Below are 26641 nucleotides of genomic sequence, written 5' to 3'. Positions count from 1 at the left end.
TGAAAAAAAAAACAATTGTTTGAAAAAAATACAAAAATTTGTATTAAGCATGCCTACACTACACACTTGTTTTTTTTTTTTTTGTTCCTCAGCAAATATGTGGTGTAGGATTGTTGAGTAGAACCCATTGTAGTTTGTACTATACATGTTAAGACCGTATTTTGTATGCTCAGCCAATGTTTTAGCATCTCGGGCCAAAATCTTCACTTGCAAACATTTAGAAAGTGGGCTCGGGGTTGTACGGAGGGCCTCCAATGCCAAAATTAGTTTCTTTACACGTATTACGATGGATTTTGTATTTAGAGTTTAGAGAGAGGGCTTTTGTACCAAGTCCCTAGGAGACATCCTATTTTTGATGTTAGAGTTGAGTCATCTTGCCTGTCTACATTTTACTTAAGCATTTAATATGACGTGGCGATTTGGGTCAAGGTCTTTAATGTAGCGTGGCTTCTAATATGACACTTTTAATGCAGCATGATTTCCTGGACGAGTCCCTACAGTGAGTATACAGAGCGGTCACTTTTAATCCCCCGATCAGAGAATGGAAGGTCATTTGCATATTTCGTTCATTCTACCATCGTAAAATCTTTAATGACAAATGTAACAAGGGGACATGGAGTCAACGAGTCTCGTCTATCCTTCATGGATGATTTCCCATGTTTCTTACTCTTCTTTCTTTGGTGCGATTCCGCAACTACAAAGGACCTAAGCCCTTTGGATGGATCTAAAGTCCCAAGATGATGAGACAAACGTTGAACGCTCAGAACTGGGCTTAGGCCCACTCGTGATGAGGTCAGGTGGGAGATCATGGCGAACAATACAAGTTGAGGAATTATATTCATCATTTCCTTAATGAAAAATGCTACTTTACCTATTTAACTTGTCCTTTTATTTTGACACATTGTGTATTTTAATTTTTTTATTTACTTAATAGTTAAGAAAATAACTATTAGTGTATTGATTTTTTTTTTTTAAATGTTCTAAAATATAATAAAAAAATTGAACAAAAGTAAAAATGTCAATCTGGCTTAGCGATCACTTAGAGCGATGCTACTCAGATACCAGAAAATCACCGCTCTTTCTTAATTTTCACTATCTTCATGTGTGATATCTGCTGATTGGAAGATAAATAATGAATGATAACTAATTTTTTAATCGTTTAAGTCCATATTAGAAGATGATAGAATGATGATGGTAAAAGATTGTGTACACAGTTCTCTTACAAAATAGGTGTCCAATTTTTCTTATATTCAAACATAGAGTCGGGCTACTCTGCCGTCTAGAGTAGTCTGTTTTAATTTATCAATAGCTATTTTTTGTAATTATTATTTTTTTATTTTTCTATTTATATTTTTTTAATATATTTAAATAATTTTTAAAAATTAAAAAATATATTAATATACTTAAAATCACTTCTTTAATTATTAAATATATTTTTTTTCCTAAACGATCAAGCGACGAAGTAGAGTGGACAAACTAACTTTTTCCTTCAAACAAAACGATTGCATTTTAAAACCAAAGATTTTACTCATTTAGCCTTGAAAAGTAGAGGATAGTAATTCGCTGTACATATAAATCCATTTTTATAAATCTTTTTTCTTCTCTTTAGTCAAATAATAGTCTCCATAGACCATGACTTTTACCGTGGCGGTTCTTGTCCGTCCCAGTTCCAAAGTAAAACTGGTCGGATGTCCAAAACCCTCCGAATCTGACTTGCTCTGTAACGCGGTCGCTCACTCTCCATTCTCCAACACGCTTGTCTACTGCGTCGACAGAGAACTCTTCACTCAAACCAGACTCCAGAAACCCGGTATGAAGCTCTAACCTTTATATCTTTTCAACATCAGAAAATTCATATACTCTCCGTACTGTTATCATGATTCGTAATGTGATTTAAGGGTCTTTGAGTCAATTATGCGATTCCCGTGACTGTCATTTGTGATCTTCTTTAGAGGTTTAACTTTACAAAAATCGCCAAGTAAAATTATCCTTGTTCCTTTACTTGCGCTATTTCACTGCTCCCTGTAGTTGCAGGGTTCTTGTTTTGGAAACATTGGTCACTGCACGTGAACAAAACTTATGCAGTCATATAACCCTTTGTTATGGGGTTTACAGGTGCATGAAGGTTTAGGAGGTTCAATTCTTAGTTAGATCCGATAACAGCATGGATCTACATTTGAAGAATCTGTTTGATAGATTCCAGGAGCAATTTGGGTCTGGTCCAGGGCTTGGTCTTGGATCTGGGACATGTCTCATGAAGGTGGAGGGTATTGCTCCTAATTTTGTTAAGTCGTTATTTAAAGCTTCAACAGCTCTATGTAGGACTGATCCCTGGAGAAGGTTGCGGCCAGGACATCATTTTGGTATCAAGGTGGGGAAAGATTTGGATTGGTCCGGAAAGAAACAGCCTTTCCCATGTGCTCAATTCATTGGAGGGGATGGTGGGGATATAGGATTCATCATGTTTCGATCCTATAATGATGCGAAGAAGATGACAGGCTCGAGAGAGACTATCCGGGTTCCGAACATTGAGCTTTTAAGGGTTACGTACGAACGTGAGTCATTGATGTTTCCTTCAAATAGGAAAATGATCAAGTCTTTGTCACTGGAAGCATCAGGGACTGATCGTTTTCCTGTAATTGATGTTGCACGTTGCACATCTTCAGGGGATCTTCGTTTTAGGAACCCGACACTGGAAGAGCTTAGGTTTGTATATGCATTCATGAAAGCCACCTCTCTTGTACACCCATTGCTTCAGGTAGATAGGGAAGGTGGTCCAAAGTGGTCTATGTTAATGCACTTTGAACCATTTATTGAGACAGTTGATGTTCAGTGGCCTCCAGAATTGTCCAAGAGCAGTGACCTTGTTGCAGTTACAGTCTCACACCCACCTGGTCAGGCATACGAAGAAAAGGCTACTTCTACAGCTAGCTCTACCCCTACCAAGTATGCAGAACCACCAAAGGAGGATTCTTTTGTTGATGTTAAATTATACTCAACAGCTGGCTGGAGGCAGTGTGATATGTGCGATAAAGAAGTTCATGGAGAACAGTGTCTCTGTTGTGGGCAGTTTTGAGCAGTGGTTTACTGCAGTTCTGTGTGCCAGAATCAGTACTGGAAATGGACACATAAAAGCATGTGTGATCTTTACAAGGTAATGATGGAAAAGCATCTGTGGATCATTTACTTTTGCATTGTGAGGTGGCAAGGGCTTTGTGGGATGGCGTTTTTAGTAGAACTGGGTTGGCTTGGGTGATGCCTTTGAGAGTGGTTGATCTTCTTGCATGTTGGAATTGTTGGAATGGGCTATATGGTTGCTCTCAAGTGGCTGCAGCATGGGAGATGATTCCTTTGTGTCTTATGTGGTATATTTGGTTAGAAAGTAACGAGCGGTGTTTTAATGATAGGGAGCGTACTTTGGAGGAAATTTGGAATTTTTTTGTACACTCTTTATTGCATTGGTTCGTTGCTTTAGTGATTAATGGAGCTCCAGCTCATGACTTTTTGTTGTCTTTTTCTGCTTCTTAGAATGTATTTAGGTGTTTTCTTTTGTATGCATCCTGTGTACATGGGCTTCTCCTATTTCATTCGATTTAATAAAATTGTCTTTCTTACTTATAAAAAAAAATGATGGAAAATGATGAAGAGGGCAGTAAAGATGTTTCATGTTCCCCTGTTCTGCTGACCAGCCTTGTAAATGGCTTGAATTGTTAGGTATCCATCAGAAGGGCATGTGAAGGAGAAGGCGTAGTTGCTATTCTCACTGCCCTTTTGGTCTCCTTCCTATGAAAGGTGGGTTATGGGATTCATGGGTGGGCTTGATGACGAAGAGCACCCTCATGATTGTCAAGTCCAATCCTTCTTTCCGGTTGGTTAGAGTATTATAATCTCAGGTCACTGCCATTGTCAAGTCCTGTTGCTGACATTCTCTCCCACCCTTTGACTGTTTATCACATCTTAACAGCCCTCATATTAGTTCAAAGAACCTTTTACTCAAGGGGAAGGAGGTGATTCTTCATTACCTGGAGCCTGAAGGGGAGTTGGACTGGATGCCAGCATTTGCGGAGGTTGGTCATTTACTCAATGGGTTGGGCAATATACAAATAGTAATGGTGGGACCTGAAGTTCCAACAAATCTATCTGGTACGACGTCAGGAATATGTAGCAGAGTGAGGGTAAATCTTGTGAGGGGTGTTTATCAGGAGGAAGTTGCCTTCTCCGCATGTTAGTGTTGCCATGAATTGTGGATTGGATAGCTATGTGAGTTGGGCTGGAGCTTTTGATTTGATAAAATCCAGGGGCACTCCTGCTTCTTCACAGATCAATCTGAATTACATGTGCAAATGCTAAAAAGGTTCTTCGTAGTGCTGGACTGCATATCACACTACCTGTAATGCCAAATCCATTTCGGGTGAAAAATAATGGGGCTTCTTGCAATCTTCCCTCATACAGCAATGGTTTTGTGCTTGGGGTGAATACATGAGCCAGGAGCCATGAAATGCCTTGGCAAATTTCTGCTGCTCTCTCTGCGAGTTGATGGCAATGACTTGCTTTTGAGACTGGGAGGACAGGTGATGTAATGTGATCAAGTTCTTCATACAATTTAAATTATGAGCTTTTTGATTGTGGACATTCTTAATGTTGTAAAACACTTTTTCATTTTTTTGTTATCAATCTACTGTGAGCAGCTCACAAGTCACCAACAGACATGATCGACTGTTCGTTGCCAATCTCTGGGAATGTGTTTGTTCATAATGCATTTCTTTACTGTGTCCTGCTCCGCATTTGAAATTCCCTTTAACTTTCTTATGAAATTCATCTTAGGATGGCTGCATTTGTTTTTTTTTTTTTGGGGTGGGGGGGCGCGTTTGTGGATTGGAAATTTGGAAGTGTTACTGTGAACCAGTTTGTGAGATTATTGGCTGTTTTTTGTACATCCGCAGTTGAATTTTTTCCCCTCCACTCAAAAATCATGGGTTTTGGTTCAGAAAATGTGGAACAGAATTGGGTAACAAAACATTGGATGATAATCCCTTCTCATTAGTTAGTCTGTGCATTCACTGGATTGTTTACCCTTTTATGAAATGAACCTGTAGACCACTTTTAAGTTAATTGAATTGCTAAATTTTTTAAAACTTTAGCTGAAGCTTCCCAGGACTTTCTGTCTTCACCGGAGTTTCAAAATTGGAGGCACCTCTCTGGTTTAGTACGGATTCCTGATTTTCTCCTCTTGTTAATTTCTCTATTTAAATTAGTGGAGAAACACCGCCGGCAAGTTTGATAAGTTTCACGCCAACTTTTGAGGACCTCACATTGAAAAAGTGTTTTTTTTTTAAAGTGAAATCTATTTTTTTACGAAAGATCGCAGAATTTATCTATTTAAAATTTGTATTTAGCATTACTCTTTTTGCTATAGAGGAAGATAAATGATGCTTGAGATATTTGAAACAAAAAATCTAATTTCAACTAGGACATACCACTAAACCCTAAAACTTCTATTTTTTAACAAAAGTAAAGCAATACCATGCGTGTATTTTTTTATTATAAATAAAAAAAAGCTAGAGATTTCCTCAATGGATTTGATTTAATACCATATTGGTGTTGCCTTCTATACACTCAACCATGTAAAAGCTTCGTTCATCACATCTTACTCAATCTTTCCGAATCGGGGTAGATAGGGGATCTCCAACAGCACAAAGTATCGTAATTGATCAAAGGGTGTTTTACACGTTGGAAAATGCTAGTTTTGGCTCTTCATTTTGTTTCTGATTTGACAGTTGGTACAATTTTTTTTAATGATTTAGAAAGTTACAAATAATGTACGTGTGTATTTTTTAAATATTTAAAAAATATTTAAAAGAAAAAAATTATAATTACACTAAGGGCATGTCCAACAGTAAATGTTTTGGGGCCTAGTAGCATCATCCTTTACACATTATTTTTCTTAGGAAATAATTTATACAAAGGAAAAATGATATTTTTCATCGTGAGTATGTAAACGTCACACAATTTATTTGAAAAGATGAGTAAATAAGAAATTCACATAAAAAAATTTAATTTTTTAATCGTAATTTTTCACTTTTTTTAAAGTGATTATCTGGCACTTATACACTATAACTGTATATAATATTACTCTACTTTAAAATTGTATCTAATATTACTCATCTTATATTACGCCAACTCAAAACTTTTTTTAATAAAAGAATTGAGTTATAAACCATGGAGGCTCGATCTCTAAATATCTCTCAAAGTACGTAAATATCACTAGACGACAAGGTCATCGGCATACCAACTCAATGTTAATTAGCGCCCATTTATGGGTAAATCTAGCATCTCATAATTCTTCAAATCACGACCTCAGAATTTGACACTCATCATTTCCTAAGAATGGCTAATATAGGAGGTAATGTCCCGAGACCTCTGAATCCCCTCCGGCCGACTCCAAAGCCCATACCCCAACTTGGCCTATAAAAGACAACAAACGACCCTCCTTTCCCACCTACAAGCCGAACCCACATCGCACTACTCTCTCTCTCTCTCTCTCAAATGGAGCTCCCAGCTCTCAACCCTTCGCTGCAATATCTCTACCCCACTCATCTCCTTTTCCCCTACCACTTCATCCCGGAAAACTATGTTCACTGGACTGAGACCCCGGAGTCTCACATTTTCTCAGCCGACCTCCCTGGTAAGTCTTCGCTTATATTCGTTCTCTGCTTCCCAACTGGTGGGGAGATAAAAGTACCTGGAGGCTGGAGAGTCTCTGCTTCAACATCATCTTTTTCCCGTTATGTTGTCGTATGAATTGAATAGTACTTCTCTTTTTGTTTTCATGGCAGGCGTGAGGAAAGAAGAAATAAAAGTGGAAGTTGAGGACTCAAGGTACCTTATAATCCGAACTGAGGCAGTAGATGAATCCTCAGAGCCTGCTAAGAGCTTCATGAGGAAGTTCCGGCTTCCGGGCATGATCGATCTCGATGGAATCTCTGCTGGGTATGAAGATGGGGTCCTAACAATTACAGTGCCTAGATTTCGAAGGAATGGCTTCTATATCGACCCGGCAGACAAGCCAGAGCAGCTAGAAGTTGTTGCACGAGCTGCTTGAATTGAAACACATGGGGTTTGCTTAGGTTCTAAATAGTTTAGGTTATTGTAGTGTTTCCAACCATTGGTGGTGTGCACTAGATTTGGAGTTTCTTGAACAAGATTGTTTTACAATATATGTTGGTCCTATCTCTCTAGTTGACTAAGAAGTGTTTACGATTCCTATCGATAATTTATCCGTAATGGTATGGGGTTGAATGAATCTGCCATCCTAAGATTCTATTACATGAACCTAAATAGATTCTGCAAAAGAGTTACCAATATCTTGCGCTTTTTTTCCCCCTCTCAACATACCGTCATATTGCATTTGAATAAGACAATTTGATCGACACTATGAATGCATCTTTATTTCTTCTGTTATGTGACTAATCACAACATTCAATGCATCTTTTTTATCCTCTGCCGTTCTATGGGGAAAAAATAGGAAGACAAAAAGTTATCAAACTAATATCATTGAATTTTGAATTTAGGCAATTAAACAGCTTAAATTGTGAAATGGGTAACCCTCGCTTAACACTGATGCAGAAATCCCCCACCCCTGACCATTATTATCAACTTCCCACCAGCTGCCAAACAGACCCAGATGACCGAAGTTGGCAGTGCTGCACGCTTTTCGAGGACAAAAGCCCGAAAGTTTTAACTTTCTTTTGGGAATTTGTTTCGCAAACTTTTTACGACCACGTTTTGGTGCATCATGCATAATAAACCAACTGGCTATTCAAACGAGCCTTGGCCCTAGCGTCAATAGTTGCCAGAATTTTTTTTTCGAGGAATCTGAATCTCATTTGTTTGCAAAGAGAGATTTGTAGACGGCAGCTATAGGGGCCGCAAGATTCATGTCACAGACCCACATGGTAGTGTGACGTGTCTAATTCACAAGTCTAATAATTAATTGACTAGAATATTTGCAACTTGCCAACTCAACAAGAGTCGGCTATTCTGCCCGTCTACAGTAGTTCGTTCATTTTGAAGCGGTAGAATAATCTATTCATTTTGATTTATAGTATTTTTTTTTATTTTATTTACATTTTTTAATATTTTTAAAAAATAAAAAAAATACATCAATATATTTAAAATCACTCCTTAATTACTAAGCACAAAAAAAAAAAAAAAAAGTAAAACGGTCACTTTGAGCGGTCAAAATAGAAAGCAAAGTAGTGGCAAGTTGCTCAGCTAATTTGGCCTGTCTCTGGACATCACATGAACTCCAGTTTCCAGGCTATACGATCACAAATAAATTCCTCTTTACCTACCAAATTAAGAAGAGGAAGCCATTCATTTTGGGGCACCAATTCAAAAGCAGCCCCAAGGCTCACCCATAGGTCGACTAAACAGTGGGTTAAATCCTGCACACTTTTTTAGGACCTTTTGCCCAAAGTATGAACCACAATTATATATGACTCAGCAAGTAATTTATAGAACAATAAATTAGCCTGAAGGTCCGTTCCATGTGATCTTTCTAGGGTAACGAGGGGGCATGATTCCAACCAAGTGGGGGCAAGATAAGACTGGCAGCTTAAATCTGACAGACATGTTACGAACTTCTTCCAAAAAATCATCTATCAAATCAAGGTACAGAGACAGGCACTGATTATAACAGATTCCTGCAATCTCCCACCATACGACCGTGCACTGATCATGAACGCAGGATAGATCCTGACAACCACAACAATCAAATCTCGCCATGACAGTCAAGTTCCTCTATCGCACTAAACGAACGGGAAATTTCAATGGCGAGTATACACAGCTATATTCCTAACATAAGATATGTCTTTTTGCACTGCAAGCATCATTTGCTAAACTGGACCATTTGCTGCCACTTTTACTACTTGGATAGCCTCTCTTAATCTTCTCTCTACGTTTTCTCTTGCAGCTGGACCTCGTGTATTCCTGCATTAGCAGCATTGATTTGGTATATCACCATATCCTAATGAGCCAGAAATGGATTCATGTTCCCATAAGATTGGGCTGAAGTAAAAATTAATTGGCATTTCTTCTGCCAGAATCTAACCTCTTCTCGTGGCTTGCTTTCCTTGTAAGTTCCTCAACAAGACTCTGAAGCCTTTTTAAATGGGTTGGTAACTTGCGAATGGCTTCAACACCTTTGTGAGTTGAACATATCTTCTTCAAAAGCTCAGAAGCAATGAAAAATCCTTCGTCCTTGCTCCTGAAAAGAGTTATTAAAATATAGGACTTGATTATTCTTTCCCATTATTAATGCAGATGATAAAGAGAAACCCTTGTTCTTCTTGACTCTAAGCATAGATACCAGACCTTAGGAATTCCCAGAGAATGATTTCTACAGATCCATGACTATCAATTAGTGCTTCAACCAGATGTGGATGGCAGGCAAGGTTTCTGAGAGTTGAGAGAGCATGCTTTAGAACCTCCTGATCTGGTATGCTTCTGCTGACCGAACGAATAAGCTTCAGCAAGGTGTTGATTGCTCCCGCGGACACAAGTTCTTCACAACACTTCTGAGAATGTTCAGTAGCCATATCTGTAAGGAAAAGTTGGACCTAAGTGTATGAGTATCTATGATTGCTTTTGTCAGGGTCATCTAGCTCATTGTTACAGCAGTAAGCACACAAAGACAGACTATATTTCTTCTAAATTCTCAAATCTAAAATTCAATCAATTGAATTTAGATTCAGAAACAGACCAAGGACCATATACAATAGTCTTATGAAATATATATTAGAAACTACTACGACGGTCTGTGTTATCTACCAAGAAAGCATGTTCTAGAAGTATCCTTACCCAAGCATGTTCACCATTTAGATCGAAAAATTCAAGAATATGTAAGGCCTAAGAATTTAACCAAAACAATGGAAGGCTTCTGCATTACATTTGAGAGAGTCACAAGAATTGCACACTAAAAATGATGCTTTCACTGTAATTAAACCATCAATCTAAACTCTTACCCAGAGTTGCACAAGTATTAAGAATGCCGCTGACACTTTTCATAGTAAGCAGTTCAGAAAGTGCTGCAAGAAGTCTGTTTATGATACGCCGACTGTCATCCACATTTGTAGAAGACTTCTGCACTCTAACGCGCAAATCAAGAAGCTGCCCTCTTAGCTCTTTACGAGCAAGGTAACCTTTCCAGTAAGACTGTCAAATTAAACACCAATAAATAAGGATACCTTGAATGAACCAACTCCCATAAACAAAGAAAAAGACAGCATACTGTTAAAGTAACTGAATTTACGGCAACTTTGCATATTCATCCAACCTCCTAAAACACAAAACTTTCAAATTATCCTGTAAGTCCCAATAACCATCATGTTACTCTCAAATATGTAGACTGTGGATGATACTATCACTCCAAAATATATCTGAATGATTATTAAAAAAATAAAAAATAAAAAATTGTTCTTCTGCACTTGAAATAAATTCTCAATGGCCACAAATAATCTTGAATTTAACACCCAAAGAATTCCAATGCCAACTGTCTGTCATATCCTGAATTTAACACTGGCCACGAAAGCCACTATAGTATGCACTGGTTCATCAAAGTGGGTTACAGCTAACAGCTTTCCTTCCAAATTACCGTTCTTATACATTACAATTTTCAACAAGAAAATCAGGTAAGGGGGTTAGAAGGTAGGAACAGTTTTCAATCTGTCCAAAAAGCTTAAATCCAGCCTGTAGATCAGTAAGCATTAGCCTTTAGCAGAGCACCTCCTATGATACTCTATACCATAAACCATACTTTCCCACTTGTTCTACCTTATTGAAACGCGGATAACCAAAACATAATTCCTTAAACACCACTTTGTAGCACCCTAGATGCATTATCCAATGCTACCATGCATGTGAAATATAGTAATGCAGGGAAGAATCCAGATTACTTGGATCACAACAATACGATGCTTCTCTCTAGCAGAAATTCGCCTAGAAAGCCATGTACGAAAATGAGACTGAATAATGACAGCAGCTTCTGTTCTTAATTTAAGAAACAAAACACTCTTCCACCACTTTTGCAACTTCACAACTGAGCATAAAAACATTTCCAGTTCAATACTCTTGAGACACCATCTTGAACTCTTTGAGAAGCAGCCACCAGGACTGACAGCACGCATGCTACGAGCCCCTGACACAAACAATTACCAGAAAAATTATAGCATGAAGAACAGCATAACTCTGAACTCAAGCATGTTTATTGATAAGATGAATCTACCTAAGAGCCTTTTCCGAGTAATGTGCCCCCTGACAAACCGTTGAATCTCAAGTGCAGCATGCCTCTGACACTGAAATGCATTCCAGCATATCACATATCGAATAGCACTTTGTATCTTTGTAACAGCCTCTCTTCTGAACAAGAAGTCTCTTCTTATTAACCAACCACGGCAATGTCTCTGGAATCATAAAAGCAAAGTTCAGATTAACTTAATGTTAGAATTAGAGATTACATTTAGTTTAAGCCTTTATCCATGATGATAGAAATGTCGGAGCAAATGAATCTAATTGCATACAGCAAATGTAGCCAGAAACAGACCAAGAAAAATAGTAATTATTTACAACACAAGTATTTTAAATCCAATAGAACATACTTGGATTGCAACAATGAGATGCTTGCGTCTACAGGCTCCTCTCCGGACAATCCATCCGCGTACAAAAGATTGAATAACGATGGCTGAGATGGTTTCAATTTTGTATTGTTGGTAAGCCCTCCAACATCTTGTCATGCGGATATTACTTTGGATTTTTACTGAGGCTTGCTTTTGATTTAGAAATCTTCTTCTCGATAGCCAACCAAGGAAATGACTCTGAATTTTAGTTGCAGCAGAGTGCTGATTGCAGAGAGATCTGCAGATGATAAAATTCTTCCAAGCAAGCTGAATTTTAATCACAGCTTTTGCTTGAAGATCATTTGCTCTATTTTCTTCACACAAGTTTGAACCTTTCTCTAAAGCAACCGCATGAATGTATCCACAACTAGATTTCTCTACAACAACAGAAGCACTGACCATATCAAGAGTGGACTCATCACCAGTTAGAACACTCCCACCGATATGTCTTCGATTGATCCAAGTCCTTGTCGCTCGCTGGATAAGTAACACTGACCTCTTTAACTTGACAAAACTGTGCCTATCAGCAATGAACATCAAATATCTCCCCCCTATTGTTGTTTGTTTCCATCTTCCTGGGAGATTAGCCAAACATATAATCTAGTGAGTAATATGCACAAATGCATATAAAAGAGTTATTGAGACAGAGCAGAGACCATACCACTTGATAACTCCTCAACTCGAATAGTGCCAAAATTTATACAAGTCAATTTATTTCTCACAGTTAACCAAGCTCGGATTACAATTTGCAAAAAAGAAGCAGCATTGACCATCTTCAAGAAATAGCGACGTTCAATCAATCGTCTGAAATGAGATTGTATCACTTTTGCTGCATCTTCTGGTAGCATACAATGATATTGCTCAGTCAGAAAAGGTTTGACTAACAGAACTTTAGATATCAAAGTATGAAGGAAACCAATTATGTAAGGGCCGCATATTTCCATAAAGAATTACCTTTTGAACCACTGAGAGGAGAAAACAAAGTAAATGCATACACGTAGAAATGCATGAAATACCAAATATTGGATTCTCAATTCAGAGAAGTGAATTGGAGGGTAAAGACTACACTGAAGTTTCTACTGATCCAACTTATCACTACTTCAAATAAATAATACAATCAATTAGTCCAGAAAAATTCTAAATACAGATCAGATAACAGAACAAATTATATAATAAGAAAAGAGAGGGAAAAAGAAAAGAAACTTTACAACTCTTTTTAGATAAAATATCAAGCAGACTACCGACATTTTATTGAGGAGATTGATTCCACAAGTTATTGAAACAAGCAGCAGTTAATGAACAGAATAAGGGAACACGGTAGCAAGAAATCACCATTCTTGCTGAAAAAGATCGCAATCACAAGACAAAAAGCTACAGAAGGTCATGACTATTACCTCTGTGAATGCTAATAATGTCTTTGACTGTTGATATGCATGGTGAAGGAGGAGCTGGTTTTGTAACCTTTTTGTCATTTTGTTCAACCATATTTTGCCACCAAGCCTGGATGGCCTTAAACTTTTTGACGGCATCTGTTTGAACAGAGACACATTAGATTGGGAAACAAAAAGGGAAGTACTGGAAGAAGCAAAAGTATCATAATACAAGGAAGCCCCAACTAACTTGCTGACTCTGCACATTCAAATACAACTTGTTTCTTTTTTCCCCTGATAGTACAATTTCACATCTAACTCTTCAAAAATATATAAACATAAAGCACAGCATAGGACCCCACCCCAAGAACCAAAAAACCAAGGAACTTACGGACTTATGGCTTTGTTAGAGAGAATAACTGAGGAAGGCAAATGGTTCTTGTCTCATGAGACAAGAAAGTAATCCGCACCATCACTCAATAGTCGTGTAAAAGTTAGCACCAATCCCCCAAAAATAACATTGAAATTATTATGTAAATATAATGTAACTTGCTTTTATAAATTCATTTTAATGGTGATCTGAGATCTCATTCGTCTAATTCCTGTGGTTTTCTAGGATTGTGCTTTCTCAAAATAGAGAATTGCTACAGCAATGAAGTTGCAGCCATTATAGTACTGACCACATACATATTATCCACTGAATCACTTTGGGCCATATAAATGGAAGGTACTGCTGTATTTGGGCCTCAATTCAGTACCATACCATAAAAATGATCAAGACAGTTATAGTATAGAGAAAGAAACCTTTGGTACTGTGCCAATCCGTCTCTTGATTTTGTACTTCCTCAGAACTGACAGTGCACCGCTCCAGACAGAAATGTTTTCTCTCTTGACTTTTACAATCACAACCTAAGAATTTATGGAAATTCAACTGATCCTAACAAGGGGAAAAATAAAATATAATTTTTTAAGAATGTCACCACTAGAATTTAATTATCAATCAACACAATACTTCAAGCAGTACCATATTTTTCTTCATAACCAGTTGTGATGCAAGGAACACTAGCAGAATGGCCACACTCTGATCATTACACGCACCATTATATTCAAGTATATCACTGATTTGCAGAACCTGTAAAAGAACAATATAACCACTTTGTCTCACAAGATCATATATCAACACAATTCACCAAAAACAGTTAACCAATCAAATTTCTCAGCTTAGCAACATGTCCTACCAATATTAGAGTAACTGTATATACTAACAACACCGCAATTTTTCTCTTAATCTTTTGTCTGTGAGTTCTAATCACAACATTGGTATGTAGGCCTAGGTGCCAGGTACTTGTACCCAGCCCCCTCCTGTGAGTTCTGTATTCGGGCGCCCGCCCATGCAGAAAGGCAAGGGGCTGTAGCTAGGCTGGGCCTTGGTCCTGCCCGGGTTTCACCCATCCTCCCAGCCTGTGTATATATATATATATATTAAAAAAACAATTTTTATAAGGAAATGACGTCGTTTACGAGAGTTTATAAAACAAAATTGTTTCATCATAGGTTTAATTCATCCCCCCCACGTCAAACTCTCTCTCAGGCCTCTCTTCCTCTCAGACTCTCTCTCAACTCTCTCTCAGGCCTCTCTTCCTCTCAGACTCTCTCACTCACCGTTGCCAAGTTCATTTTCTCTCTATCTCACCTTTTTTTTATTGGCACCGGGTGTCCGGAAACAACATCTCGACTAATCATGGGGGTGCACAGGCTCTTGGCAAGGAGTTTCCTGCAAATGTAATTCGAGTAATTCAAGGAAAAAATCTCTCAATCTAATGGCCCTTAGAAATTGTCTGCACCAAGTGAGATTCAAATCTTAGACTTGAAGGGAGTATACCTCCAAACCCAAGGCCTTTGCCACTTGAGCCAACCCCTAGGGATTCTCTATCTCCCCTTGTAGGTATCTCAAAACCATAAGTTCTTTGAAATTCCGAAATCTGATTTTTTATATTTTCAATTTGAGACCCAATCAAGTTTGAACTACATCAAGGCAGCCCAACGATTCGGAATTCATTGTCTCCTAGCACTATGGAGGCTTTGATTTGGATCAAATGGAAGTCAATTCAAGTTCGAGAGGTGATAGACTTTGCGGAGAGCTATGAGGAGGATGTTAATCACCCTAGAAGCAGTAATTGCTCTTAATTCATTTTTTGCTTTTGCTCATAATAGATTGTGTTATGTTTATTTGACAACACTTAACTTCAAATTTAATTGTTGTAGGGACAACTTCGGAAAAAGAGACTCCATCTCAATCTACAATAGTTGCAAATTGATAGTTTGACTTTGATACACTATTGGTTTGTTAATTAATTCTTAGTAGTCTGTACTTATGCTATATTATTTTTTCATAACTGACGTTCTTTTCTTTTTAGACATCATATTATTCATATCCTCTTTTTTTTTTTTTCAGGTTTTATGATGTCACTTGGAGTTGGCAAATGATTTCTTATGTTGTTACCTTTATTATTATTTTTTTGTTTTAATGTATTTCCATTGGTGTAACTGTTGGGAACGATAAGAAGGAAAAGTAAAAAGAAAAACGAAATCAATCACACATGAACACAATGTGACTACGTCCATGAAACTGCAGAGGATTTTATTAGAATGAAAGTCAAAACACACTATGTGGCCAAAATCATTGTATTGTGTGGTGAAACCCTAATTAAAGTCAATTATCGAATATTTTGCTCGAGCGAACTCTCTGTATGATGTCTCACTCGAGCCAACTATCAAGCGAACTCTATGTCTGAAGATCGCTCGAGCAAGTAGTCGAGTGGATGTCGAGCGAAATTTCTGTCTAGCATTCACTTGAGTCACTGACAAGCGAAAAATGAGGCTCCACACTAGACCCAACATTCTCCCACTTGGAGACTCAACCATCGCCTCCAAAACTGAAACCTCAACCTTTGCAACTCATAGCTCCTGTCCTCAGGTTATAAGACCACCTAAAGTTGCGTACAATTTCAATTTCTCAAGTGTAACACCCTTAAGTTAACATATATGCAGGATTCTTGCTTCCACAAATCTTCTCAAGTATCAACAGACCATCATCAAGAAGAGATCGAATAAAATGATATATAATTTGAATATGTTTGGTCCTAGAGTGAAATTATGGATTATTGGTAAGGAATATGGCACTTTAACTGCCACTTTAGAGAGTACCCTTTTCATTTATCTTACCTAACTCCTCCAAGAAACACTAACCAAATCATCTCATTTGAGACTTCGGATACAACAAAGACCACACATTTCTATTTGGAAGTATAATGCACACATCTCATCTTCCCACAATATCCAATGCTTCTCCATCAACCAAATACACTTTACTAAAGTCACTAGCAACATAATTCTGCATGATTTCTCGATATGAATTGGTGAGGAATGATGCACACATCACCTACTCCCACGACATCCAGTACTTCTCCATCAGCCAAATACACCTTACTAAAATCACCAGCAACATAGTTTTGCATGAATTCTTGGTATGAAGTAGTGTGAAATGAAGCTACCGAATCCAAAACTCAATCATCAACCGGACTATGAATTGCAAGTAGAGCATCATGTACTTCCTCGGTCACTGCAATTGCAGCATCATTCTCAATCTTTTTTGGATTTTTGCAATTTCTTTTGAAGTGACTCGTCTTGCCACAATTCCAGCAAGTGATATACTGCCCAGATCTTGACTTGCACCTGCCCCTATTTCTCGATTTTGACCCACCCTTATTTGAGTTCATGTCATGTCCTCTACCCCGAGTGTCAATATTAAGGGCAAAACCCAAACCCAAGGTCTCACCAGAATCTCTCTTGCGCACCTCCTCAACAATAGTCAAATCTCGGATATCATCACATTTCAACTTCGTTTTACTAGCAAAATTGCTCATAGCCATTTTCATGGCCTCCTAACTATTTAGCAATGAGGCCAACAAAATCAAAGTCTAAATCTCATCATCAAACCCAATTTCAATACATGACAATTGATTTGTGATAGTGTTAAACTTGTTCAAGTGTTGAACAACAGACTTACCTTCTGTCATTTTCAAATTAAACAACCTCTTCATCAGATGCACCTTGTTTTTAGCCGAGAGCTTCTCATACATACGAGACAAGGCCGTCATAAGATCTACAGTGGTTTTTCCTTGATAACATTGTGTGCAACTAACCTTGATAGGGTCAACTAAATGACTCCTAGAACCTGTCGCTCTAACAGGTTCCAATCCGCATCTTCCATGTTGTCCGGCTTCACAGAGAAAATGAAGTCTCTTCCCGTAAAGATAATCCTCAATCTCATCCTAGGGGTGGGCAGCGGGGCCCCGCCCCCACTGCCCCGCCCGGCTTCCGCCCCGCCCCGCATAGAGAGAGCATAGCGGGGGCGGGGGGCGGGATGACCCCAGCGGGGCCCCGCCCCACCCCTGCCCCACAATAAAATTAAAAATTTTTATTTATATATATTAAATAAATATATTGTATATAAATATACACAATTTATAAAAGACTTAAAATTATATTCAAGTCATTGGATTGCTTTGGCCTCCTAGGCCAATCTTTATATAGGAGGCCAAGGCAATACAATAGTCATCTTTAAGCAATGTGGGACTTACTACTAAGTCCCACATTGCTTAAAGATGACTATTGTATTGCCTTGGCCTCCTATATAAAGATTGGCCTAGGAGGCCAAATCAATCCAAAATCTAACTCTAATGAGTTTAAATTTTTTTTATATTTATAAATTTTAATTTATTATTTAAATTATATTATAATTTTGGTCTAAAAAAATATTTTTAGACAAAAAAATTTTTTTTTTTAATATAATGGCGGGGGGCGGAGGGATTTTCCTGCCGAGGCAGAGTGTGAAAAACTCTCACATGGTCGGGAGGGGGGGGGTGCACCATGCGGGTAGCACCCCTATCTCATCCTCCAATAAGCAAAATCTGTGCCGTCAGACTTCTCGATTCAACACACCTCACTTCTTCTCCAGCCATCGTCCTTACTCAAACTCGAACCCAGCTCTTGATACCAGTTGTTGGGAACAATAAAAAAAAATAAAGAGAAACAAAATCAATCACACACAAACACAAAATTTATGTGGTTCAGCAACGTGACTACGTCAACAGAGCTGTAGAGGATTTTATTAGAATGAAAGTCGAAATATGTGTGTGTGTGTGTGTGTGACGAAACCCTAATTAAAGTCAACTATCGAGTATTTCGCTCAAGCAAACTCTCTGTCTGAAGTTCGCTCAAATGACTAGTAGAGCGAATGTCGACCGAACTTTCTGTCTAGCGTTCACTCGAGTCACTAACAAGTGAAAAATCGGGCTCCATACAAAAATCCAATAGTAACATTGTTATTCATTCAAGCTATTTGACAATTTGTAACACTTTTAGATTAACTTGTAATATTTGTATATTAATGTGTAATAGTTTATACCACTTTTTAATAGGTTAGGATATTAGTTAGCAACTTTAATAGGTTTATTTATATTTTGAGATAACATTTAGGGCAGGTTTGACGCACAAGACAAAACATAAAATTTTCATCTTATCTCATCTCATCATTACACATTTTTCAAATCCCCATACAAAATATAATAAACAATTCAACTTTTTCAAATCCCAATACACATTTTTCAAATCTCAAAACAATAATAATATTAAAACATAATATTTTAAACTTCAAAACAAAACACAAAAATCTCATCTCACCCCCAAACTTACCCTTAATTTATATATTTTAGATTTTAAAATTTTGTATTAATATATGTAATTTTGAAGTGAAAACAGGTTTTGGGCCAAAATTGGCCCAAAAATAGATTATGGCCCATAAAAAGGTTCTGGGCCCATTGAGCGGACGGCCCAGGGGCTAATCCGCCCACCCAAGCAGCGAGACCTAACTAACCCCCTGCCAGCTGAGGGCGAGGGTTCTGGCTACCCACCTGCTACGGGTGGGTAGCACCCCTATTGGTATGGTCTTTTCCAAAAGTTTTTGGGTTTAACTATATAGTAGAAGCAGTGGGTCCAAATCATGTCCTTTGACCAAAACATTATATATATATATATATATATATTTGAAAAAAAAACCATTGCATCTGGCTTGAAAAGATACAAGTTGTTGCTGAAATCTATGGAAAAGACAAAATCCACAGTTCAAATCAATTTAAAGATATGGAGTTAAATTCATATTGTGGAAATATTTTCGGATGGATTCCACCCAAACAGGAAAATCATTCACTATACCACAGGTCAAAGCAATTTAAAGATATGGAGTTAAATTCATATTGTGGAAATATTTTCATATGGATTCCTCCCAAACAGAAAAATCATTCACTATACTACTCTATGTAAAAATTTAAAAATTAAAAAAAAAAACAGAGAATTTGCCACACTGAACCTCAGTTTTGTATTTGTTTTTCCACGATATACCCAGCCTATCAATATACGGATATAGGACCCATAACTGGTGCTAGACTGTAACACTTTGGAGAAACCAAGATTCACAAACCCAGAATAAATTGTTTCTAGAATTTATACAAAGAACTTGAAGCAGGGTTGCACATATACTAGTTTAAACCTAAAGCAAGCATGCACATCTATACACACATTGTGCATGAATATCTGAACCTTTAAATTGCTTTCTTTTGGAACTTTGATGGAGTTTCAATAGCAACAAATCACACTGCATACCAATAATAATGACACTGGAAATTTAATTGCAACTAAACCTAAATCATTAAAAATATCTTAAAGATCTTTTTAGCCACAGAAATCCAGGAATTTTATACTGTTAACAACATCATTCTAACTTAGGGTAAAATGCCAATGTTTTTCCCAGTGTCGGCAGCATGTACAGATTGATAAGGTGGTTGAATACAATCAGAAAACTATGCAACACTTACCTCAGGAAAATTTCCCAATAATGTTGTCAATTTCTGTGATAAAATAAAATTGTGCACCGCATCTGGATAATCAGTAGCTGACATGATTGATTCTTTACTAGTTGCTTTTTGAGAATCCTGTGAACAAAGAACTAAAATAAGCAAAGAAAGCAGATCTGTACATATACAAGATTAACAAGGATAGAGGTATATAAAACACCTTTAAAGAACAAGAACAATGAAGTTCCTTGCGGAAGTAATAATCAAGCAAGCACCATATGGCTTTTCCATCAACCAATGAAGAATTCTTCTCGATCTTGAAACCATAATTTTGACATATGGCCTGGAAACGCAATTACAATGACTGTCAAGTCAAGATAAATCAGTTTTTTTCTGAATACCTAAAGTATGAACAAATGCAATATGCACATTCCAACAAGCTGACAGTCCAAGTTGCAAGGTGGTGAAAAGAAAAAGGAGTAATGTACATGCAATCACAATTTCAAAATTCATCAGTATTCTAAATTTAGACAAAAAGGCATTAAATAATTGAAGAAAGATAGATATGAGCTCAGATGGCCAAAAGAGAGAAAGAAATTAGTGGCTTTAAATCCAATTGACAACTTCACAAAAAACATGAGAAACTTAGCACAATTACCAGTCATCTTCTTATTGAAACATGGCGATTTCCACCGGGGAAACTGAGAAAAACCCAAGTTCTCTGAAGGTAAAATATAGTGCCACTTCTGTGCTACAGATTTTGTTCAAGTTTTTTACTTAATACTAAACAGAGAAAAAACAATTGATGCCGTGACATGAAAATGCCAGCGATGATAGTATGCACAATGCATTTATGGTAGTTGGATGTACCACCTATATACATAGACAGTCATTTCTTTTTGCCAAATAACGGTGTCAAGGTCATAGAAGAAGATAAATGCTCGATCATTGTTTGTTAGATTGCAAAAAAGTGGTATCTAAGGCATAGATAGAGAATTTCCTAATACAATTTCTCACACGACAGCTATACCTGAACCCAATTCAAAAGCATTTCCAAATGAGTGAAGTTGAGGCCACCTGAGTCCTCCTGTGAAAATGAAAGAGAATCAGCGTACGTTAAGCAAACCAAGTTGAAAACAAAAACAAAAACAGAAGAGGAAAGATAAGATAAGATTATCATCGAGTTCTTTTGGTTTAAACTTATTTCCAAAAATCGGAAAACAAAGAAACTTGAATTTGATGCTTTTTCATGGCTTAAATTCTTTAACAGGTCAGCTAAATAAGAGGAAGCCTATCCTTATTAAGGCCTACCTCGTGAACTCCACGGACTTTACAAATTTCTTCAAATAGAATTGCTTTGTCGATCAGAAGAGGTAGCTGCAAGTTTCATGACAAAGTAAGTTAATTAAAATGAGAATAAGTAGAATACTATAAGCTTTTAAAGGAAACGTCAACCAACTGTTGTGAAAAATTGGGTCAGAGGATAGAAACCGACATACCTGCAAATGAACAAAAATATTCCACAGCAAGGAAAGAATAAGTTCCTTATCTCCTTGAACGACATCGTCTTCCACAATCATCATTCCATCTTCATCACATAGCATCACACTAGCCTGCCTAAGATACTGCAGGGCAATGCCACAATTTGCCAAATTCTTCTTACGAGTATCTGATGGAACAACAATTTTCTGCGGACACAATAAAGAATCAAATTTGACCGGAAAGGAAAAACAATTGTTCGCGGGGGGGGGGAGCGAGAGAGAGAGAGAGAGATCAACCGTGAGGATAGAAGAGTCATGCTGCAAGAGCTGAATGGCTCTACAGAGCCGCACCCCATCTTGGAGCTCCACGAATAAATCTGTAACTCTGAAGTCATATTCAATGAGTGGACTCTGCACAATCATGCACATCAATTCTCAAATGGCAAGCTGAAAAAATCATTTCCATTATGCCTCGTCATTAAAGCTAAAAAGCAAACACTCGGGTGCTAGTCTAAACCAATTTTACAAGACAGCAACACGTACACCCTAGAGAAATATGCATACACAGTTACAAACAGATGGACGCAACCATACCTCTCGCAATATATATCCACGGAAAGCAGCATAATACGAGAACGAACCATATACCTGTTTATAGTAACCTTGTATCCCAATATCAGCAGATGTACTAAAAGTTTACCCTCCCCATGCATTACATCCGATGAAAGAAAATCTGATTTAAACCCCAAAAAAATAGAGACAAAATTCAGCCCACAATGGACAAACTACAGTCAACGGAATCAACAAAAAACTGAAATGATGAATGCATAAATAATTACCTTGGACCACTTGATGGCTCGATTTAATACCAGATTGCACCATAAACAATAACGGAGAGCCCCCATCCAATCCATCGATACCGTACTTAAGGGAAAGGCTACTCTGACATTTAGCTTTATCAAGGATAAGAGCAAGCAGCAAAAATCTCTTCAATATAACATTCCCAAGAGCTTCATAGTAACCAGGTCTATATAGGCCTTCTACCATCTTGTTATAGGCATAAGCCTTTGCAAGACCCGCATGCGAGAAGAACTGCTTCTCAATAATCATTTTCAAAAATGAGATTTCTTGATCGGAATTAACGTCTGCATTGGACAACAAAGAATCGCCACCAAATACAATGTACAATCCAATCCGAAGCCATATCGGATTATAACTCATGAGAATTCTAGTGGCCTTCTCTTTCAATCCAAAATCTGTTACTATAGGGCAATTTGCCTTCATTTTCAACCTCCCTTCATCAATATTCTGAGAAATAAAACATACCAAAATGATTCAACCCCCAATCAGTATTTTTACATGTATACATCAAGAATCTTCCGTGAGTATCTAAAAAACAACATTAGGATAGTCACATCTCAATTAAAGAAATATGCTGGAAATCTGAGATTTAGTTAATAGTAACGTGATTATCACCCTTTATTCTCAGCATGGGTAATGTCCCCAAGCCTTACAGAAGCTGCATTATGAAAACCTCCATTCAACGTAACTCAACCGAGCTTGATACAATTTTATTTTCTCTTGATTTGGCGCGCGCACGCGCGCGTGCTCTCACACACACACAGAGAGAGAGAGAGAGAGAACCTTGGTCACTTGAGTCATCACTTCGAAAATCTGCTTGCAACTCCCCAGGCTCAAATAAACACGCATTCGCTGCTTCAAGTCGTCGAAGCTGCACACATCTTTCAACGAACACCGTAAATTCGAGAACATCGAATCCGAAAACTCGGCAGCGTTCTTCTCCCCGGCCCGCCACAGCAAATCCCTCTGCCTCTTGGGGCTCCGCCACGCGGCATCGACGCCAACCTCGATTCCAGGCCCACTGTCCCTCTTACCCTTCGCGGCCGCACGATCCCCATCGCCACGGATGGGTAAATCACAGCCGCAGGATCCGGGGTTCTCGAACAGGAAGTTGAGCCAGACGGTGAGCGACTTGGCCAGGGATTTCAGCGAGTGTTCTTTCTTGATTAGGGCCCTGCGAGAGGACTTGGACTGCTCGAGCTCGAAGGCCTTGAGCCTGCGGGCCGTGGCCTTGGAGCGTGCCGAGGCGGAGGAGGGTGGAGCGAGAGAAGGGCGGTGGCGGCGTAAGGACGAAGATATGCGAGGTGTTTGTTTGGAGGCAGTGAAGAATTGTGGGCAGGGGGAGTGGAAAATGGGAATTTGGGAAGGGCGTTTGGGTGTCTTGAAATTTGAGATGTCTTTGAGAAGATGAGAAGAAGAAGAGGGGAATGGTGACGGGGAGAGAAATGGCGGTTCTTCGCCTTCCATTGTCGTCTTGATTGAATGTTGTGTAACTCTCCTCGGATTTCTGTTGTAAAGTATGAGATTTGGACCGTTAGGGTGTCTGAACGAAAGAAAAACGGAAGCCGATGATGAGAACTTTGAATTTGAAATGTGTGAAAGAGAAGCGGGCAATGCAATCTATGAGCGTGGGGAATCCTAGTTCGGGTCACGTGCGCGGGCGCTGATATTATGAAAACAGCTTTATAAAAGCCCTCATGGGCCGTGAGAGCGTTACCGGCGTCTCAATTTGAATCGGATTGATTATACCGTTCTACGGATCTCTTATTTGAGAAATCTCAACTTTATAAATACAATCGAAAAAAATAAATTTATGAATTAAGAAATGATATTTGTAGTCATCAGTATATAAGTGTCGTGCAGTCATTTTGAAAAAAATAAATAAATACGATATCCATATGAAAAAAAAAAATTAAATTTTTAATAGTAAACCCTATTTTTTTTTACTGTACGGCGCTTGCGGACTCTATATCTGTATATAATATTACTCTTTATAATATGTACTACATGAAATTAGTCAATTTATGAATTTACTTTTATTAAATGTTTTAGTAATTCTCATTTATTAATTGTTTGAAGATAAAATAAGGTTAAAAGTTAACATATTACATTTAACTACATTAGTTGGTATCAGTTTATTTACCTCACGTATTTCCCTTTGCATAATTTACTCTTGACACACGTTGTAAGAAACAAGAGGGAGAAGTATTTTGCTCAAACTGTATATTGATTTGTATTCAACTTTACAGATAAATAGATGTACAAGAGATTAAGTATAAAAAGTTATACATAAGATAAGCAAATTAATTTGATTGATTCCTAAAATTAAGATGATTCCTTATATTGTGTAAGCTAAATATGGTGAGATATATGTCAATACTCTCTCTCAAGTTGGCACATGGAGATCTGTAATGTCCAACTTGCACGATACATGATGAAAAAGTTCGTGTCCTAAGGATTTGGTGAAGATATCGACGACTTGCTCATTTGAAGAAGTATGAATAGTTTTGAAGAGGCTCGAGCGAATTTTATCATGAATAATGTGACAATCAATTTCAATGTGTTTGGTACGCTCATGAAACACATGATTATGTGCAATATAAAGTGCAGATTGATCGTCGCAATGAAGGGTGAAAGGCTTGGGATGAGAGATGCAAAAATCAGTGAGAAGTTACTTCAACCATGTGAGTTCACAGGTGGTGACAACCATAGCTCAATATCCAGGTTAAGCAGAAGAGCGAGCAACTATAGTCTATTTCTTGGTATGCCATGAGATCGGATTTGTGCCTAACTTAATAAAGTAGCCGGTGGAGGAGCAACATGTGGTGGGACAGCTTGCCCAATTAGAATCAATATAAGCTGTAACACGTAGATTGCTAGAGGAGGAGAAAAAAATGTCTTGGCCGAGACTCCCTTTGATGTAACAGAGAACACGAGTAGCGGCAGTCATGTGAGGAACATAAGGAGCATGCATAAACTAATTGAGAATGCTGACTACATAAACAATGTTAGGTTGAGTAATGGTTAGATAGATAAGGCGACGATAAAGGCAAGGATTAGGGAGGAGAATACCATATTGATTATTGAGCTTCAAATGTTGTTTAACAAGAAAAGAGGCAGTCCGAGCACCAAGTTGGTCACTGTCAGAAAATATGTCAATGGCATATTTGGGCTGATTGAGAAAGATGCCTTTGTGAGAGTGGGCAACTTTGAGTCCAAGAAAACATTTCAGAGAGCCAAGATCTTTTGTTTTGAAATGAGTAAAGAGAATTCTCTTGAAAACTTTGACTTGAGAAATGTCATTTTCAGTAACCAAAATGTCATCAACATAAGCAAGAATAAGAGTGATGCTGGTGTGGGTAACACGAGTGAATAAAGAATTATCTGCCTGAGATCGATAAAAACCTGCATCAAGAAACACAATACTTAGTTTAAAAAACCAGTTACGAGATGCTTGCTTGAGGCCATATAGGAATTTTCTGAGTCGACAGACACGAGTCTCCCCCTGAGTGCAGTATCCAGGTGGTGGGGTCATGTAGACTTCTTCATTAAGATCGTCGTGTAAAAAAGCATTGTTGACGTTGAGTTGATGTATTTATCCAATTTTTGGTAGCAGCGATTGCCAATAAGCAGCGGACAGTGCTCATTTTGGCAACCAGAGCAAAGGTCTTATGATAGTCAAGGCCTTCAACCTAGGTGTAACTCTTGGCAACTAGAGAGCTTTGTACCTCGCAATGGATCTGTCGGCCTTGAGTTTGGTTTTGAAAACTCATTTACACCCAATGGATTTCTTACCAGGAGGAAGAGGTTCGAGAGTCCAAGTGGAGTTATCATGTAATGCATGAATCTCAGCGGACATTGCCTCACGCTAATGGGAGTGGTAGATAGCATCAAAATAGCATGAGGGATTGATACAGGAGGTAAGAGCAGTTAAATAAGTGATATGTGAGGAAGAAAAACAGGAATATGAAAGAAAAGCAAATAGAAGGTGAGTAGTACCTGAGGCCTATGTAGCAGGTGAATACGACGTGGGGCAGATGTAGTCATGAAGATAGGCAGGGCGAGGATGAGAAATGGGTGGTGATGGGGTTGGGGAACGTGTATCGGAGGGGGAGGGGGACTTATGGGATGAAGAAATAGATACAACAAGTTCAAGGACAGGAAAATGAATGATGGGAGGAGAAGAATAGGAAGTGTTTGAGAGATCTTGGAAAGGAAATTTTTGTTCGTGACATATGACGTCACATGAGTAGAAAATGGACTAAATATCAAGGTTGTAGAGTTTGTATGCTTTATGAGTGCTTGGGTAGCTAAGAAAGACACATTTAGTAGTACGAGGA

The 26641-nt window shown here is 38.1% G+C and overlaps 4 protein-coding genes and 1 long non-coding RNA gene across 6 annotated transcripts; 3 read left to right on the top strand and 2 right to left on the bottom strand.

The window, feature by feature from the left end:
- The first annotated feature begins 1601 nt into the window (after window positions 1–1601).
- Window positions 1602–4753, top strand: LOC108981476. 2 transcript variants are annotated; one of them, XM_018952665.2, is made up of 2 exons: window positions 1602–1810; window positions 2116–4753. In XM_018952665.2, the coding sequence occupies exon 2, from the start codon at window positions 2165–2167 to the stop codon at window positions 3074–3076; it is 912 nt and encodes a 303-aa protein (XP_018808210.1). In that variant the 5' UTR covers window positions 1602–1810; window positions 2116–2164; the 3' UTR covers window positions 3077–4753. The 2 variants fall into 2 exon arrangements, with proteins under 2 accessions (XP_018808210.1, XP_035544709.1); XM_035688816.1 differs by having other exon boundaries at window positions 1628–1810; window positions 2029–4753.
- A 1620-nt stretch (window positions 4754–6373) lies between these two features.
- LOC108981472 (15.4 kDa class V heat shock protein) lies at window positions 6374–7303 on the top strand. Its single transcript, XM_018952659.2, has 2 exons — window positions 6374–6685; window positions 6837–7303. The coding sequence occupies exons 1-2, from the start codon at window positions 6547–6549 to the stop codon at window positions 7100–7102; spliced, it is 405 nt and encodes a 134-aa protein (XP_018808204.1). The 5' UTR covers window positions 6374–6546; the 3' UTR covers window positions 7103–7303.
- A 963-nt stretch (window positions 7304–8266) lies between these two features.
- Window positions 8267–23870, bottom strand: LOC108981478 (abnormal spindle-like microcephaly-associated protein). Its single transcript, XM_035688998.1, has 20 exons — window positions 23085–23870; window positions 22280–22748; window positions 22082–22173; window positions 21738–21851; window positions 21459–21647; window positions 21271–21336; window positions 20990–21046; window positions 20180–20302; window positions 19981–20097; window positions 14070–14177; window positions 13850–13982; window positions 13070–13204; window positions 12337–12513; window positions 11658–12250; window positions 11285–11462; window positions 10956–11197; window positions 10026–10215; window positions 9376–9601; window positions 9113–9268; window positions 8267–8991 (listed from the first exon to the last, which is right to left on the bottom strand). Exons 1-20 carry the CDS (start codon window positions 23766–23768, stop codon window positions 8898–8900), a joined length of 4143 nt encoding a protein of 1380 aa, XP_035544891.1. The 5' UTR covers window positions 23769–23870; the 3' UTR covers window positions 8267–8897.
- Window positions 15004–15589, top strand: LOC118348069. Its single transcript, XR_004801216.1, has 3 exons — window positions 15004–15218; window positions 15311–15387; window positions 15501–15589. It is a non-coding gene; the product is annotated as an uncharacterized LOC118348069 (long non-coding RNA).
- A 1408-nt stretch (window positions 23871–25278) lies between the features above and the next one.
- On the bottom strand, window positions 25279–26160 carry LOC118347967 (uncharacterized mitochondrial protein AtMg00810-like). The gene is made up of 2 exons (XM_035688667.1): window positions 26097–26160; window positions 25279–25706 (listed from the first exon to the last, which is right to left on the bottom strand). Exons 1-2 carry the CDS (start codon window positions 26158–26160, stop codon window positions 25279–25281), a joined length of 492 nt encoding a protein of 163 aa, XP_035544560.1.
- Between the last annotated feature and the right edge of the window lie 481 nt (window positions 26161–26641).

This window comes from Juglans regia, chromosome 3 (assembly GCF_001411555.2).
Source record: "Juglans regia cultivar Chandler chromosome 3, Walnut 2.0, whole genome shotgun sequence".
Lineage (NCBI taxonomy): Eukaryota > Viridiplantae > Streptophyta > Magnoliopsida > Fagales > Juglandaceae > Juglans > Juglans regia.
This window is presented reverse-complemented; position numbering and strand designations above follow the sequence as displayed.